The sequence below is a fragment of the Coccidioides posadasii genome, chromosome 3, assembly GCF_018416015.2.
Source record: "Coccidioides posadasii str. Silveira chromosome 3, complete sequence".
Lineage (NCBI taxonomy): Eukaryota > Fungi > Ascomycota > Eurotiomycetes > Onygenales > Onygenaceae > Coccidioides > Coccidioides posadasii.
The window spans coordinates 1,699,659-1,716,136 of record NC_089409.1 but is presented as its reverse complement, the minus strand read 5'-3'; the positions used below and the strand labels follow the sequence as shown (position 1 = coordinate 1,716,136).

The window sequence follows — 16,478 nt, the reverse complement described above, 5'->3', positions numbered from 1 at the left end:
TTGATGCTTCAAGCAAGCCATGTGAAATGCATTTACGGAAGTTAGGGAGAAGGGGGGTTCTTTTAGAAGTGCATATGTATGTAGTCCGCAGGGTACAGTAGATTATCTCCAGGCGAGGAGGAAGCGAGAACAGGGCTCCGCTTTAATTCAAAACTGTTGGGGAGAGCAATACATACTGTATGGAGCAGTCCTGCATTGTCTCCATCCATGGAGTTTAGTGTCTTCGAATTGCGGCAAATTCGCGGGGTGTCCTTCACGTGAAGATGGCCTATCTTGTGAGAGGAATAGAGGGGAAAAAAAGAGATTTTGTGTGTGTGTGTGTGTGTGTGTGTGTCTGTATGAGAGTAAGAGAGAAAGAGATACAGAGAGAGAGATACAGAGAGAGAGATACAGAGAGAGAGATACAGAGAGAGACAGTGAGTGAGTGAGAGAGAGAGAGAGAGCAAGAAAGAAATTGAGTACAAAAATTGAGTACAATCCAGGGAACCAAAGTTGATTGCTGGGACAGTTGACATTGTCATGACGTTTAAGAATAGAGAGAACATTATGCGCGAGTCGTGCCTCAAAAACCCCCCTGGGGGGGGATGGCTTGCAATGCATGCATGGTTACATAGGAGAGTGTTTTCCACGGAATGCCGAGCTTGATTACAGTGAAGAGGCAATTCTTGTTGAGCAGCGATGGATGTTGTTGACAGCAGACGAGAGAAGGCTAACTACAGAGCAACTCCTCAGGTCCTCACAGAGACAGCGTATCTCACTTTTACTGGCTAAACTGACTCGAGTGTGAATGTGACAGTTCTGACTTGACTATGACTGAATGACTGAATGAATGAATGAATGAATGAATGAATAATTGAGAGTGAAGTGAAGTGAAGCGAGCCGAGGAGCCTGGTGGAGGGCGGTGAGGGCGGTGGGTTTGCCCGTTGAGGTGGCAGAAACCCCGAAAAACCAAAAAAACCAAAAAAAAAAAGTGAGAGAGAGAGAGAGAGAGAGAGAGAGAAAGCTGGTCGTGGGTAGGGCTGAGCAAGACAAAAACACAGCCCCAAGCCACCTGCTATGGATATGTATATCATCTTGTTCTCTGCATGCATCTTTTTTTCTTTTTTTTTTTTTTTTTTTTTTTTCTCTCGATCTGATTGCTTCAAAAAGCTGTTTTGTCTGGCTGGACTTTTGTTGTTTTCAAAAAATCATCGATCTCGACGATGACGCCATCGATACCAGAAATACACCGCCCACCATCCCCCGCTAAGCCTGATCGGGAAGCAACCTCGGCCGCCTCCCGCCCCGCCATTGGCCAATGGCTCCCGCTCACCTGTATTGCTTGTTTTCCCAACAAACCAAGAAAACCATAAAAATTACAGTTACGGATTTACAAGGCGGGCTCCTCGAGGCTCTTCCTCCTCCGCCGTGTACCAGTTCGCCCCCTTCCCGCTTATTCTTCTTCTTCTTCTTCTTCTTCTTCTCTTCTTCTTCTTCTCTTTTTTCTTCTTTTTCTCTTTTTCTTATTTTTCTTCTTCTTCTTTTCTTGACCATGGCTCTCTTCCGCTATCCCCTGTTCCTGACTCCACTGGCCTTCTTAGGCTCAATTCCTTTGTAGTATTGCCATTGCTTCCCTTCTCCCCCAGAAAAAAAAAAAGGTCACCTCCATTGGCATTTGGAAACAAAGCAAGCACTGGGTCACATCATCTGCCCGCCAGCGACCGCGCCCGCGCCCGGCGATCCTTTCCCTCTACCTCTCTTCCACTGAAAGCTTGCTGCTGGGCGAAGAAGTGCATCATCGCATCATCATGTTCTGATCCACCCGCCCGCTCAATTCTAGACAACCAACCTTCTCTTGCTCTGGCTCCCAAGCTACCAGTCCACAGCCACCGGTCCACAAGCGGCCGTCATTCTTAAAAAGCTCATCGTTGCATCCCTCTTCTTCCCTTCTCCCAAATTGCCCTTTTTTTTCCTTTTTCTTTTTCTTTTTCTTTTTTTTTCTTTTCGCTTCTGCAGAGAGTCACTCTAGCCACGAGAACCTGCAAGTATGGGTCTGTTCCGCTCGACAGAGAGGCCCGATCTGCCCTCCGTTCACCTGGGCCTTCCGCCGCGCTCCCTCCTCAGATTCCCTCCCGGCTCCCAGCCAGGGACGATCCCGGCTCCCCCGGTCGAACGGTCGTGGCTGCAGCCCTTCACCATCCCCCCAAAGCTGTACAACGACGCCCTGAAGGTGCAGGTCCCCATCACAATCGCCCTCGTCTACGCGACCACCGTCATCCTCCTCAACCGCATCAACAAGAAGAGAGGCAATAAGCCGTGGGCCATCAGCAAGACCAAGCCATTCCACCTCTTCGTCGTCCTGCACAATGTCTTCCTGGCGGTGTACTCGGCGTGGACCTTCCTCGGTATGTTGGACGCTTTCCGCGAGTCGTGGCCCGCCCGCTCCGAGATGCACGGCAGTGGCCTGGTCAACGTCGTCGACGCCTTCTGCAAGATCAACGGCCCCCGGGGCCTTGGGAATGCTGCCGTCTACGACACCGACGCCGGCTCGTGGACTATCTTCAACCCTGAGTACAAGTTAGGACCTGGAAATGTTCCCGATCCGACGGACGTCGGCAGGCTCTGGAATAAGGGCCTCGCCTTCTTTGGCTGGATCTTCTATCTCTCCAAGTTCTACGAGGTTCTGGACACCGCCATCATCCTCGCGAAGGGGAAGAAGAGCTCCACCCTGCAGACTTACCACCATGCGGGCGCCATGATGTGCATGTGGGCGGGTATCAGGTTCATGGCCGCTCCCATCTGGATCTTCGCGCTCGTCAACTCCGCCATCCACGCACTCATGGTAAGGTGATCCCCGTTCCTCTCTTCCCTCCAAAAATTATGTGCCAACAGGACGATGCTGACTTTTTACCCTTTTTTTTTTGGGTCCAATAGTACACCTATTACACCTTGACCGCCCTCAGTGTTCGAATCCCAGTTCGAATCAAGAAATCTTTAACCACGATGCAGATCCTGCAGTTTATCTTCGGCACCTCTCTTGCTGCCAGCCACCTCTTCATATACTACTCTATTCCATTCCCCGTCCCTCATGCGGTGGCCCTGCGCCCGTTGGCATCGGTCATGCCTTCTGTCGCTGGGGCTGCCAACGAGAGCCAAGCTGGGGTAGGTTCGTGGCTGAAAAAGCTCGCACTTCGCGCTGCCGGTCATGAAGGCGTAGCTGAGAACATCGTGAACTCAAACGGCACGCTCTTTGGACCCGACGGCATGCAGGCGGCTCAGGCAGCCCTGGGCAAGCAAGAGATCCGCTACGCTCTGCAGTCTCGAACCTTCACCTGCATGGACACCAGCGGACAAGGCTTTGCCATATGGCTGAATGTGTTTTACCTCCTGCCTCTGACTTGGCTGTTTGCACGTTTCTTTATCCGCTCATACCTCCGCCGCACCGAGACCTCGGCGAAGCGCTCCCTGACCGACAGCCTCGCCGCTGAGAAGGCGGGACTCGACGCGCTCAAAGGTGTCACCCGCGAGATCCAGAATGCTGTCATCGAGATGCACGGCGATGGAAACGGCACCACGGACAACGAGTCAGGGGCCAGCACCCCGCAGCACCCAGAGGCGTACGAAGCAAACGTCGAGAATATCATGAGCGCGAGGCAGGCTCGTGCAGAACGACGATACAGCGCAACCACCAAGCACCCAGTGGGCATCAGTCTCGCAAAGGGAGATTCGGCCGGAACGCGGACGCCCGTGGATCCTGCCGCCTATGAGGCCAACATCGAGGATATCATGACGCGGAAGCAGCAGGGAGTGGAAGAGAAGGCCCACCGTGTGGCCAAGCACCCGGAGCCGCCACACCTATCGCGTAGCAGCAAGGAGGGGATCCGGACGCCACTGAACGAGAGAGGATACGAGGCAAACTTGGAGGACGTGATGTCCCCGGCGCAGAGGAAGCTCGGCGGGGGCCAGGCTTCTTCAGAGCCAAAGGGGAAGACCATGGAGGCGCCGTGGGTCCCCGTCCGCGGCAGCAAAGCTGGAAACAAGAAGGGCACCAAGGCCGGAGGCAAGACGGGGGCGTCGTCGTCCTCGTCGTCGTCGTCGCCGACCAAAGGCAGCGGGTTCAAGGTCCTCGCCGATGAACACGTGGGGACTGCTTGAGAAAAATCATTAGTGGTCCCGGGGCGAGGCGGTTGAGCAAGTTCTCGTTAAAAAAAAAAAAAGGAAGAACAACAAATGCCAAATGATATCCCACATAAGTCTTTATCTTTTCCTTTTCTTTCTATGTTGTATTTATGCATTTATTTTGATTTACTCATGGAGAGGCGGGCAAAAAGGCGACCAGCGTCCTGGTTTTAAGGGTTCTTTTTCACTGGGTTTTCTCATTTTCTCATCTTCTTCTTCTTCTTTTTTTTTTTTTTTGTTTTTTTTTTTTTTTTCCCTTCTTTTCCCCGGGGAGGTATTTCGGACACACACCCAAGACACGTATATATATACCTACTATAGCCAAGAGAGAGACTCTTTTGGCATCAGTCCTGGAGGAACGCTGGAGGCCGATGCGGCTTTGCGTCAGGAGACTATCAAGTTTGTTAAAGCTATCCAGTGTCGCTCCAGAAGCAGGATACGGTGGGATGAGCTCACCCTACCGCAGGCTGATCTGTACGCACCTTCAGCAGAGAAGTTTTGAGAAACCACAAAATGAAAGAAATTTCGGCCGGAAAACCCCTCGGCAAAGTGATGACCACAATTTTTTTTTTTTTTTTTTTTTGCCAAATACATGGTGAAAAGTAGAACTGAAGGAAAGGCGTAAACATTACCTCCTCACATGCGATTTTTGTGGCCTATTAAGTATTAGCAGCTGTGGAAACCTTGATTGCCTCCTTCACGAGCAAAAATCAAGCTCTTGCGAATAAGAACTTGAAGAATAACATAATTTCTAGCTTGAAGCCGAAACCTTGTTAACAGAGTTACCTTTCCGCGGTTGTTCCCACAAGCTTAAATCTCGCCAAAAGTCAGAGTTGAGATTCAAGCAAAATTGTGCCGAAATCCACCCCACACCGGCAACTCGACATTGCGCATTTCACCAGAGCAGATAAACTCAACTGGTTAGTTAGTTAAGTCGGGACAAATTTGGCGTGGGCCAGCACTTCGTCCACTAATGCACAAACATATCGTGCCAAATATCAGACGCCTTGCTCTCCACTCCATGACAGTGCAGCTCGCAGCGAGAGAGAAGATGAGGGTTGATGGGTGAAGCAAAAGGCTTCGATCGCGCGTCAACTGGCGACCGAGAACAGAACGCATGTCTCGGTGCGCGCCCGTCGGCTGGGGAATTTGAGGCTCGACCGAAGACAGTGTTATAAAGCAATGGCTATTAGTTATGGCAGCTCTGAGAGAATCACAAGTGCCTATGACTCGTTTTGGAAGAAGTTGGGGAGAGACGAACGAACGAAACAATTCGGCTGACTCAAGCGGCCCATTCTGTTAACTAGTTGGGGGATGTTGAACTCGCCCCCTAGGTGATTGGCCTTTTGCTCCTAGGTCTATTAGTTAGTTACATTCTATGCTGCAGCCACAGAGTAGTACTATCAATTAAGACTACCCCGACGCCTCTTACGGCAAATGCCAATAAACCAAGCAACCCAGTCGTTGTCGCCAAGAAGATGCCAATTCTCGCCTCCAACGTCGATCCACCTGGCCCTCGGCAACTGTACAGATTTCCTAATTGGGATAACAATCCGATTGCGAATCTGTTGCTTCAAGGAGCTGTCACGCGGCATGCAAAAAGCATAAATGGATCAGATTTTTGTCTTTGGATTCATATCCTAGGGGATGTAACTGTTAGGCAACACATTTTCACCTCCTGCTCTTTGCATACCAAGGACACGCCCTCCACTCGGACAATCGAACTGTTCCTCATTCAACAATGGAGCACCTATTCCAATCCCATTGTCATCAGACAAAACTACCCTCCTGTACTTCCTTCTCTTACTATCATTTACAGCTAATATTCCATTCTGCTCACCACTTCGTTGACCATTCACAATACGAGTCATCATGCTGAAGAAACTGAACGTTAACGCCCAAGACACCCCGCAGACAAAATTTCGGCTGCACATAGTCATCAGTGCCTTGATCTTGAGAACTTTCATTCTGGGAATCGTCCGTGTGGCCGACAACGGTACTCCTCAAGGCAGGTTGAACGTGTGGGGGATAGTGGTGGTAAGCTTTCTGTCAAGAGAAATTGCTGGTAGCTATCGGTTGTTACTGATGTTCTGTCCCCTCAGTGCGTTAAATCAGCCGTCTTTATGGCCTAGCAGATCGTCACCGCCCACGTCGCGCGACTCAAGCGATGGGGAAACACCATGGTCAATGTGGCGTTGAATATTATAGACACAATCTTCTGGTTCGCGCTGTTCATTATCACCATCATGGGGGCTATGGGCTCGCATAGTGTCAGTAGCAAGGCACTTGCCGCTATTGGGATAACAAGAAGCCCTGGAGGGTGCGAGCCTTAATGGGGTATATGTAGAACTGTGAGGTAGAATATCCCTCCAAAGAGATCATTCTCGGCCCTGTATATACAGTCCCGTGTCTCCGTTGCTTGACCTCGTGAAGATGAGGTGGAACCGATTGTTGACAGAATTAGCAGTCTAGAGCAGCAAGAGGCCAAGAGAGCAGTATGGATGGAGGAAAAAGTTGCCTAAACTTTCAATCTCCTACCCGCTGAGACCAATGGGCGCGACGCCTTAGCACAACCTCCATGGATCTATTGCAGCCCATTGCATTTGCAATCTATTTTGGAGTCATCCCATTCCTCGCAGTCCGGCACGTATGATCGGTCACCTGAGCGGCCCACCCAGGAAGATTCTGAAGGGTCAACCTCCGACTCAAGCAGCGTACATCCCGGAAGACTCCCATAAAGCACCCTGGGATACAAGCTGCCATAGGCGGGCAGCTGGATCGAGAAAAGTTTCACGTTCAAATATGGTATATATTCCGTATAAGAAGCACATACGACCATAGGAAGTGGAAAACAGGGCTTCCCGTCCGCTCAGCCGTACTTAAGCCACTTGCCGGTCGGCTAGTAGTTGGGTGGGTGACCACCAGCGAATCCCGGCTGATGCCCGTCAGCTTTCACCCGAGAGCACCGTTGTTGGGACGCGCAGTATGTTTAGCGGGGACACATCTGGGACTAGCCGGGTTCAACCAAACGAAGCGAGGCGGCCTCATATTTCCTGCGCCTCCCGTGCGACGCAGCCTATCTGGTGTTTAATGTGGATGCCGAAAATGTCATGTACATACGCAGTTGTACATGCTCGCGGCCAACGTCCGACCCATTCGAAGCCGAACAGGTCAAATATGGCACTCTAGGTATATTACTTTATATGTCCTCCATACGGATACTCCGTATGAATTATATACTCCCCTACATTATCGGGCTGGTTAATGCGGGGAACAATTCTCCGTCCTAGGAAGTCTTTAACAAGGCACCATGCTAAGATGCTTCTAAGGTTTATCCCCGCGAATCTGTAGAGCTTAAGCAGGCTGTCATACCCATGGCATCGTCATTGCTTAGCAGGTACAATTATGGGACGTTTCTTAACTACTGCACTATAACTCCAGAAGGGCCTGATTATGTTGGGAACTTAAGCAGTATCCGTGCTTTTCCGGAGTAAGAGATAAAATAAGCGTGGCCTGAAAGCTTGTCTACAGGATACTTTTTCCTCCTTCTGTATCTATGACACCTGCTCTCTCTCGAGTGTTTCGTTTTTCGGAGGCAGACAGGTGGACGGATAAACCGAAGACGGCTCCTAGGGCTTCTCTACATTAGGCTTCCACGGTAACAAGTGACGCTAGATTTTGGCGGGACTGTGGCTGTCGAGCTTGTTGATTTAACCGTTCATGTCGGAAAGGGTAGCTATTAACTTGACGGCAACTATCGATGAGGACGAACTGGCCCGTGGGAGGGCTATCCCGGCCTATCCGCAAGGAGTGTGCTCAGCACATGTCACACTCTTATTGCGATTTCGTCCAACCCCCTTGGCTAGCATGCTACCGCCCAGCTCAATATGTAAGTGTGACAAGGAAATCCGGCCAGGTGAACTGCTGGGTTGTCGCGTGGCCAAGGAGGGTGTGGGGAGAGCCGGCGATTTTCTGTGGATGGGGCGGTCAAGATGTACAGGATACTCCGTTAAGTGCACTCTCGCTAGTTAGTTCATGGACTTCAAGCGCTTAGTTATTTAATCACGGGGAAAATTAATTAGTTAACTCCCTCCCATGCCCTCAAGAGAGTATCGGCGCAACTGGCACACGAAATCGGAGGAAGCCACCTGGCCTGGATCCTGTAGTGCTTAAGATGCTGAAGGTAAGAGGAAAGCCCTCTTGTCTTTCAAGATCCTCAGGTTGTCCCTCCATCGCCCTTGTGGTTGAGGCCAGAACCTGCGAGCGGCGTTGCCTCCACCAAGGAACCCACAAAGCCCCGGCGCCCGGTTTCTCGCTAGGCGTAAGTAACCCCGATTAATTACTCCGTACCGAATTATCTAAGCCCTTAGCGCGAGTGCGCCTGAGACGGCCGGGTTCAGTGCGGCAGACGGGAGAAGGTCCTTGAACCCCAAACACGATGTCTCAAGGCCTTCTCCCGGCTTCCATCGCTGCCGAGAAATGAATTGCTTTTTTAGGGATGCTCGACGCCCAATGAGCTGCATTCCCGTTCTTGGCTGATGCTGCGCCATTCAGGGAGAAGAGCGACGCTTGATCCAACAAAAGCACGACAGCGACATTCCGTGAATATTATGTTGTAACCATGGAGTAGTTAAACCATCTACCAAATCCCCAAGCATCCGTAAATCCCGTAACTGCTAACTAGTCACTAGAGTGACCAAGCCAGGGAGGATGCTTGCATGCTATGCTCTCGAAATAACTTGAAAAAAAAAAAGAAAACGCCATTTGCGGTCGTAGATCTAGCCGTCGCTCTCCGCCTGATTCAGGACAATTATCCCGCCGGAACCTTTTTCTCATCGCATCTCGGCCTCGTACCGTCTGAACCGCCATCCAAGCACAGAGTAACTCCAGAGTAGGTAACTTACTTGGGGGAGTTCCAATCTGCCACTAAAAATTAACCTAAAAGACAAACATCCCTCCAACCAAAAAAGATCCCGAACTGAATCTCCATACTGGCCCCCCGTTACGAAAAAAGCGCGACGCTGGGTTGCGACCCTCGCCAGATTCCTACTCCTCCATCCTTGCCTGCTTTAGCCGTGCACGCTCCCTTTTTTCCTCGATCTCTCCACCTTGGCGACAATCTCCCTCCGCCGTTTTCTTAACACCCATTCCGCCAGCCTATTACTCCCTGACCTGTGCGACGAAACTCCAAGGCACGATTTGATCTTCCCTCCGTGGCCAGTGGAGTCGAACTTGCGGTTGCGCGATAAGCACTTCGTTATCACCTGTAACCCGTCCCGTATCAGCCCCGACAGTGCCTCTCGACGCCCGTTTATTCCGCTTTCGCTGGCTCCTTCACGATCGTTTCACTTTCCTGACTGCTACCTAACCTCGAGCACCGCCTAAAGGCCTGCGTCTTCATATTCGAGCCATATATAAAAAACAGCCCTCTCCGTTGCTGCCTTGACAGGCGGGTCGAGGTCCGCCGCAGCGCGGCGACCCGTGATTTGAGTGATTGGAGAGTATTCCGCTGATTCAAAATGGCTATCCTGCTAGGAAAATTCCGAGGCAACTCTGTGAGTTACCTGATTCATCTTCCCTTTTGATCGCTGTGCAGAGAGGTGTTACACACCTCTTGCCCAATCGTCTAGAATAACACTCACCCTTTGTGTTGACTGCATATCCGATTCTAACGCACGCACTAGGCGTCCGGGAATGGCTCCCAGTCTTCAGCACCCCCCAAAAGGGATCCTGTGCCTCCTCCTTTGACGCCTCTGCAGAAAATGCTGCTGGACGCCGGGCCCGTGCGGGATGATGGGAGCGATAAGTTTTTTGGCATGGAGAACGTAAGACTCCCATCGCTTCCGATGCCAGAGGTCGACGGTGCTAACGGTGGGCAGGCGCAATTCGGCAACACTTGGTTTGTCCCCTGTCTTTGCTCCCGGGCTTGTTAATCCAATTCAGTCACTGACCCCCTATCTCATTAGCTACTGTAATTCTATCCTCCAATGTCTTTATTATTCCGTTCCTTTCCGAGAGTCCGTCATCAATTACCCTCGACGGTCACCCCCAGACGTCCTTCAGAATGCTCTTAGAAATAATCTACGGTATCCTGACCCAAGCGTCCCCCTTGACGAGCTCCTTAAGCCAAAACCACCGCCTACTACCCCTGGAAAGCCTAGTAATTCGCCTCTCCAAGTACAGAAGCCCGAGGACAAGAATTCAGCGGAATACAAGAAGAAGGTGGCTTTACACACGTTGCCATTGCTGGAGACGACGGACAATTCTGCGAGTTATGGGATGAAAGAGTCACTTTTCACCTCTCTAAAGGATCTGTTTGAAGCCGTCATTGCCAGCCCCGAACGAGTCGGCGTGATTCGTCCTTATCATTTTCTGGAGATCCTGCGACGAGAACATGAAATGTTCAGAACGACCATGCACCAGGATGCCCACGAATTCCTTAACTTGCTGCTCAACCAAGTTGTATCCAATGTTGAGGACGACGCCGTCCTGCTGTCGGATGCCGACGAGCAATCGGATAACAGCGAGGAAACATCCGAGGGAACATCCGAAGAAACGGCCACCGACGGCTCTGTTTCAACTCTCCCATCCAATGGCGTAAAATCATCGCGAAACACTCGATGGGTCCATCAGTTGTTTGAAGGTACGCTAACCTCAGAAACTCAATGCCTCACGTGCGAAACGGTTTCGCAACGAGACGAAGTGTTTTTGGATTTATCAGTCGATCTCGAAGAGCACTCCTCGGTGACGGCATGTCTACGAAAATTTTCCGAAGAGGAAGTCCTTTGTGAACGCAATAAGTTCCACTGCGACAACTGTGGCGGCCTACAAGAGGCGGAGAGAAGAATGAAGATTAAACGCTTGCCCAAAATTTTAGCACTCCATCTTAAGAGGTTTAAATATTCTGAAGATCTAGACCGACTGCAAAAGCTATTTCATAGGGTGACTTATCCCTATTATCTACGTTTGTTCAACACCACCGATGATGCCGAGGACCCAGATCGTCTCTACGAACTCTATGCCGTAGTGGTCCATATCGGCGGTGGGCCATACCACGGACATTATGTTGCTATTATTAAAACCGAGGATAGAGGCTGGCTTCTCTTCGACGACGAGATGGTAGAGCCTGTCGACAAGAGTTTCGTTCAAAATTTCTTTGGAGATCGTCCTACCCTAACTTCTGCGTACATACTTTTCTATCAAGAAACGACCGACGAAGCGATGCAGCAGGAATTAGCAAAGGAGAACGCAGCTAGTGCTCGAGATACTCCGGAAACAAAAGATGGTGTTGCTCCGTTGGTGAAGCCGAACGGTCATCCCGTTCGTCCCATGAAGCTTGACCGAAGTCAGACTGCTACGGATGCAGTACCAACCCTGGATAGCGCCCGTCTCTCACCTATCAAGCCGACGCCCACTGCTCCCTCGCAACTACCCCGCAGCTCTGAAGAGCCGAGCTCTTCGCCCCCATCTAATGGGCTATCAAGACCCTCTCTTTCATCTCTCATTCCCAAGGTGGACTTACATATAAAACGGCAGCGGACAAAAAATGACAAAGAACAAGTGAAGGAGGAAAGAGATCGAAAGGCAGCAGAAAAGGAGCAAGCGAAACTTGATAAACAAAAGGCTAAACGACAAGAATTTCAGAGAAAGCAAGACGAGAAGCGGGAACAGGCCTATATCAAAGCTGCAATGGAGGAAAGTAAAATCACAAAGGCCGAAGAGGATCGCCGTAACGGCGTTAAAGGCGACAAGGAGAGCGGATTCTTTGGCCTTAACAAAATTAAGCTCAGAAACAGGAGTGCGAGTCAGTCAAAGCTTTTTCTTAGGGCAAAGGAGAACGACGTCCCGGATGTTCCGCCACTGCCCCCTCCCAATAGCTTGCCAGAATCGGCCACCGACGTGTCATCACGAGTGCCTCCATCCAATGAGTCAACCGATGATGACAAGGCCGACTTTGCAAATACTACCGCTGTGTCCCTACAGGAACAACAACCTCTGGCCTCTCATGTTGAGGCTCTGCCGCCTATCCCAACAAGCGACACGCCTGACTCTCGGGAAACGCCTCAGACGCCGGCTACCCCGAAAAAGACGCGTTTCAATATACGAAAAAGATCCTTCAATGTATTCTAAATTATACATTTGTGTTTTTCCTTTTCTTTTTTTTTTTTTTTTTTTTTTCCCTTCGACTGCCATGGCCATCATTTCTTATCATTTTCCTTCATGTGGGCGAGAAAAAAATCTGTTAAGAGAACCTTACTAACTCACTTTTTCATGCTTACACCTCCGCTACTGGGTTTGTGACTTGTATATAGATCCACTTTATGTTTTTTTTTCTCAGCCTGAGTTTCTCACTCTTCTTCTGGCAAAAAGAAGAACAAGAGGAATCGCGATGGTTATTTGCTTTTTCCTTGGTGTGGTTTAATTCGGAGTCCCGGTGTGCATATGGAAAACACCTCTTCCATTTTCTTCAATTTTATATTCTTGCAATGTATTGACTGCTGGGCTACCCGATTTATCTCCTATTTGTTTATCGGAAGGAAAACAAAAAATTAATGTGGAAAAAGAGCATCTAGGAGCGCATGAATTGTGTATGATGTGAATACAGCCTCTCTTTGTCTCCTATTTTCATTGTGCCGACTCTTGGGCCTGTCCAACGCCTTTGTCGATGCATGTCTGTATGCGCTTCTTCTGGCGATATTCTCTAACCCCCTGACATGGGTTTGGATCGGGAAAATGCCTGGTGTATAATCTTAATTACATCCCTGTCTCGAGCCTTTTTTTTTTTTTTTTTTCCCTTTTTTTTTGATCTTGGTTTCCATCAAAATTCTTCTTTTAAGCTCGAGCCATTTCTTCTTTTCTTCTTCTACTTCTTTGAATATATTTGCAGCTGTTTGCCCTATACTGAGGCTAGGTGGTAGTATAGCTTGAATGTGTGGCGCACTCTTTAGGTGTAGCTTTTGTCTTGGCTAAATGAGGATGAGGCATGTCTGATGCATTCTATGATAATTAAATATAATGTGAATTGCATCAGTTACCAGAAGAACTTAGAAGCCTTTGTGTGCAGCAACAACATGTTGTTAGACTGTCTGGAGAGATCCCACTTTGGTTACCAAGTTCTTGTTTCTGATATATTCCACCCCTCTGTGCACACCCCGGCATTCAAAGCTCGGTGCTCCCATACATCAAGAGTTGTTATCTATACATAATGTCAATGACACCATGGAATCAACGCCGTCATGTAATGCCCCATAGATAAGCTTGACATTAACGCCCAAGGCAGCTTTCATGCCAAAAGCTGAAACAACTGCGAAAAAGATAAAAGAAGAGAAAAGAACCCAGTTCATATTCTATGGTATTGAAGAGTTGTGGTCCAAATAAATCATCCCGGGAAAATAAAAAGAGAAAGGTTCTCTTTTACCCCAATATAATCTCGTATAGAATTATCACGGTGTTAATAGCGATCAGGGGAACTGATGCGTTGAAAACGAGTTAGCTCTGAATGTTTTTTAAGATGTCTCTTCCACGTGTTGCCTCCTTCCTCGTAGAAGGGCTACATGGAGGTGTGTAACGCATGGACGATAAAACAGCGAAAGAAATAGATTGGCAAAAGACAGTGACACGTACTTCTCATAACCGTTCGAACACTGGCGATCAGATTCACGGACTTGGCCTTGATGCTGGAGTCATCGTGCGTGGCGCCGAAGCCTGGGTCGGATTGAGTACGACCCCAGCCGACTATGGGTTGCGAAGAGAAATCTGTCAGTTTCTTGTTCTGTAGTTATATGGATTTTGCGAGCGGGCTGCTGGAAGCGGAGCGCAAAGGTGGAAGACGGCTAAGGAGAAACAAGGGATGGAGTTGATATACTTCTGGCAAGGAACCGGTCTTCGGAGAGGATGGCGATAGCGTTGATAATTAGGACGACGACTAGAGAGGGATATTTAGTTAGCTCTGCGTGTGGGAATAGTTGGCGTATGGCCCGGAGCTGTTGAACAATACCGTAAAGAAGCTTGCCAAATACGAAGAAGAACATTTTGGTTTTTCTTGATCTGTATGCGCAAATCTATCGAAAATACATTTGGAAACGTAAATCGAGCTTTGGCGCTCTTGGTGAATTATGGGTGTGGATTTGCGCTGGTCGTGGTTAGGCCGGGGATAGGACAGAGTGGAAGACGGATGAGGTGAGCTGCTGGAGAGTGGAGAGCTTGTCCTGGCCACGAGAGAACAACGCCCGTGGGAGAGCTCCGATCAAACGACCGCAACGAAGGGTGTCCCGCGAATGGGCAGCAAGACATGAATAATGGCTAGGCTCATTGGTGAGTAGAATGTATAAATGCTTTCTTCTGATAACTTGCGCTGACACTGCCGCAGAGCTCTTGCTGCTCGTCCCTATCCCCTTCCTCATCTACCTCCACCTCGTCCTATCACCATACACTAAGGTGGAGGAGTCATTCAACATCCAGGCTGCCCACGACATTCTAAGATATGGAATTCCATCAAAGAATATCGCTAACGAGTTCCGCGAAAACTATGATCACTTCACATTCCCGGGTGCTGTACCGCGGACGTTCGTGGGAGCTCTACTACTCGCTGGAGTTGCGCGACCGTTGATATGGTTAAGGGCCGGGCTCCAGATTCAAATCCTAGGTGTGAGACCCTAATATTCACTGGGAATACATCTTTGCGATTCTGTTCAAGGAACTGTTGCTGATTTGACAAAGTGAGAGCAATCCTGGGTACATTCAATGCCCTTTCGTTGGTATCTTACGCCCGGGCAGTCAAAAAAGCCTTCGGCAAAGAAACTGGCATGTGGTACATCTTTTTCCAAGCCAGTCAATTTCATGTGGTATACTATGCATCTCGGACTCTTCCGAATATGTTTGCATTTGGCATCAGTGAGCTCTTTCTATCCGATCATATTGCCTTTGCATGGGGTTAACAGCGGCCTTACGCAGCTACTCTGGCTTTGCGGTTCCTTCTTCCTGATACGGATGCAACTCCTGGGAGCTCTAGCAGAAGGTATCGGCTTTGTCTCTATCTCCTTACTGTAGCGGGTATCGTTTTCCGCTCAGAGATAGCCTTGCTTTTGGGCACCATCACTATTTATCACTGGTTGCAAGGAAACATAAGCATCCGCTATGAAATTATTCCCGCTGGTTTATCTGGCGCTTTAATTGCATTGCTCGTTTCGGTTCCCATTGATTCCTTCTTCTGGCAAAAATTTCCTCTCTGGCCCGAACTCTCAGCGTTCTTATACAACGTGGTCTCCGGGAAGGCATCTGACTGGGGAGTCCATCCATGGCATTTCTACTTTACCAGCGCCATTCCTCGGTTGCTTCTCAACCCCTTAACCTACCTTATCTCAATTCCCCTATCATGTATCGTTCCAGCCAGGCAGCGTGCTGCCCTCTCACTCCTCACACCATCCCTTGCATACATCGCCCTGTACAGCCTCCAGCCCCACAAAGAATGGCGATTTATCATATACACCATTCCACCCCTTACCACTGCAGCCGCTCTCGGAGCATCATATATCTGGACTCACCGTACCAAATCTCTGCTCTACCGTTTTGGTTCTATCTCTCTCATTCTTTCCACTCTCGCTGCCTTTTCGATTTCCACATTTATCCTCCTTCCCGTCTCCATGGCCAACTATCCAGGCGCTCTCGCACTTAACAAGCTGCACGACCAAGCCCACGGCTCGAAGCCAGTGATAGCAGTGCATCTTGACACACTAGCGTGTCAAACGGGGGTAACTCACTTCCTCGAAAAACCACCACCCAAAAGTCCATTGCTCGTCCTCCGCGGTTCACCGGATGGAAATGTCCCGACACTGCGTTCTGGAGCGACGCGCTGGAAGTACGATAAGACGGAAGATGAAAGCGTGAAGGGATCCGCTATCTTTTGGGATAGACTGGATTATGCGTTGGTTGAGGACCCCAGTCAAATTAAGGGCAGAGGGAAATGGGTGGTTTTGGAAGAGGTTAAAGGGTTTGGTGGGATTAGCTTATTGAAGCCTGGACAAGGGGAAAGATTGGGGCGGGTAGAGATGGGAATTCTGAAGAAGGTATTTGGAGATGCTGGTGTGAGTGTATGGGAGTGGATTCAGCGGAATGCAAGAGGCCATCTTACGCGTGGGTGGTGGGCGGAAATTAGGATAGTGCCAAAAATTAAGATCATGAAGCAGGTTAGATATTCAAGTATGTAGGGCCTGGTAGCGATAGTAGCGGGTTTGAATTTCGGTCGATATATATCTATATATAGATTCCGGTATATTTTAGGCGTTGAGGCGTAAAACTCGATTTAAACAATTGCATATCAT

General features: G+C 49.4%; 5 protein-coding genes across 5 annotated transcripts; 4 read left to right on the top strand and 1 right to left on the bottom strand.

Moving 5' to 3' along the window:
* Window positions 1-1,520: 1,520 nt before the first annotated feature.
* On the top strand, window positions 1,521-4,749 carry D8B26_005514 (uncharacterized protein). The gene is made up of 2 exons (XM_003071847.2): window positions 1,521-2,821; window positions 2,914-4,749. The coding sequence occupies exons 1-2, from the start codon at window positions 2,027-2,029 to the stop codon at window positions 4,132-4,134; spliced, it is 2,016 nt and encodes a 671-aa protein (XP_003071893.1). The 5' UTR covers window positions 1,521-2,026; the 3' UTR covers window positions 4,135-4,749.
* A 1,048-nt stretch (window positions 4,750-5,797) lies between these two features.
* D8B26_005513 (uncharacterized protein) lies at window positions 5,798-6,680 on the top strand (the record flags this gene model as incomplete). Its single annotated transcript, XM_003071848.2, has 3 exons — window positions 5,798-6,195; window positions 6,291-6,478; window positions 6,623-6,680. The coding sequence occupies exons 1-3, from the start codon at window positions 6,031-6,033 to the stop codon at window positions 6,678-6,680; spliced, it is 411 nt and encodes a 136-aa protein (XP_003071894.2). The 5' UTR covers window positions 5,798-6,030.
* Window positions 6,681-9,628: 2,948 nt separating this feature from the next.
* D8B26_005512 (uncharacterized protein) lies at window positions 9,629-12,288 on the top strand (the record flags this gene model as incomplete). Its single annotated transcript, XM_066124903.1, has 4 exons — window positions 9,629-9,713; window positions 9,843-9,983; window positions 10,038-10,057; window positions 10,125-12,288. The coding sequence occupies exons 1-4, from the start codon at window positions 9,678-9,680 to the stop codon at window positions 12,286-12,288; spliced, it is 2,361 nt and encodes a 786-aa protein (XP_065980984.1). The 5' UTR covers window positions 9,629-9,677.
* A 916-nt stretch (window positions 12,289-13,204) lies between these two features.
* On the bottom strand, window positions 13,205-14,253 carry D8B26_005511 (uncharacterized protein). The gene is made up of 4 exons (XM_066124902.1): window positions 14,156-14,253; window positions 14,024-14,083; window positions 13,783-13,893; window positions 13,205-13,628 (listed from the first exon to the last, which is right to left on the bottom strand). The coding sequence occupies exons 1-4, from the start codon at window positions 14,187-14,189 to the stop codon at window positions 13,573-13,575; spliced, it is 261 nt and encodes an 86-aa protein (XP_065980983.1). The 5' UTR covers window positions 14,190-14,253; the 3' UTR covers window positions 13,205-13,572.
* A 4-nt stretch (window positions 14,254-14,257) lies between these two features.
* ALG12 (dolichyl-P-Man:Man(7)GlcNAc(2)-PP-dolichol alpha-1,6-mannosyltransferase) lies at window positions 14,258-16,457 on the top strand. The gene is made up of 4 exons (XM_003066368.2): window positions 14,258-14,472; window positions 14,528-14,803; window positions 14,878-15,051; window positions 15,112-16,457. The coding sequence occupies exons 1-4, from the start codon at window positions 14,457-14,459 to the stop codon at window positions 16,362-16,364; spliced, it is 1,719 nt and encodes a 572-aa protein (XP_003066414.1). The 5' UTR covers window positions 14,258-14,456; the 3' UTR covers window positions 16,365-16,457.
* Window positions 16,458-16,478: the final 21 nt, after the last annotated feature.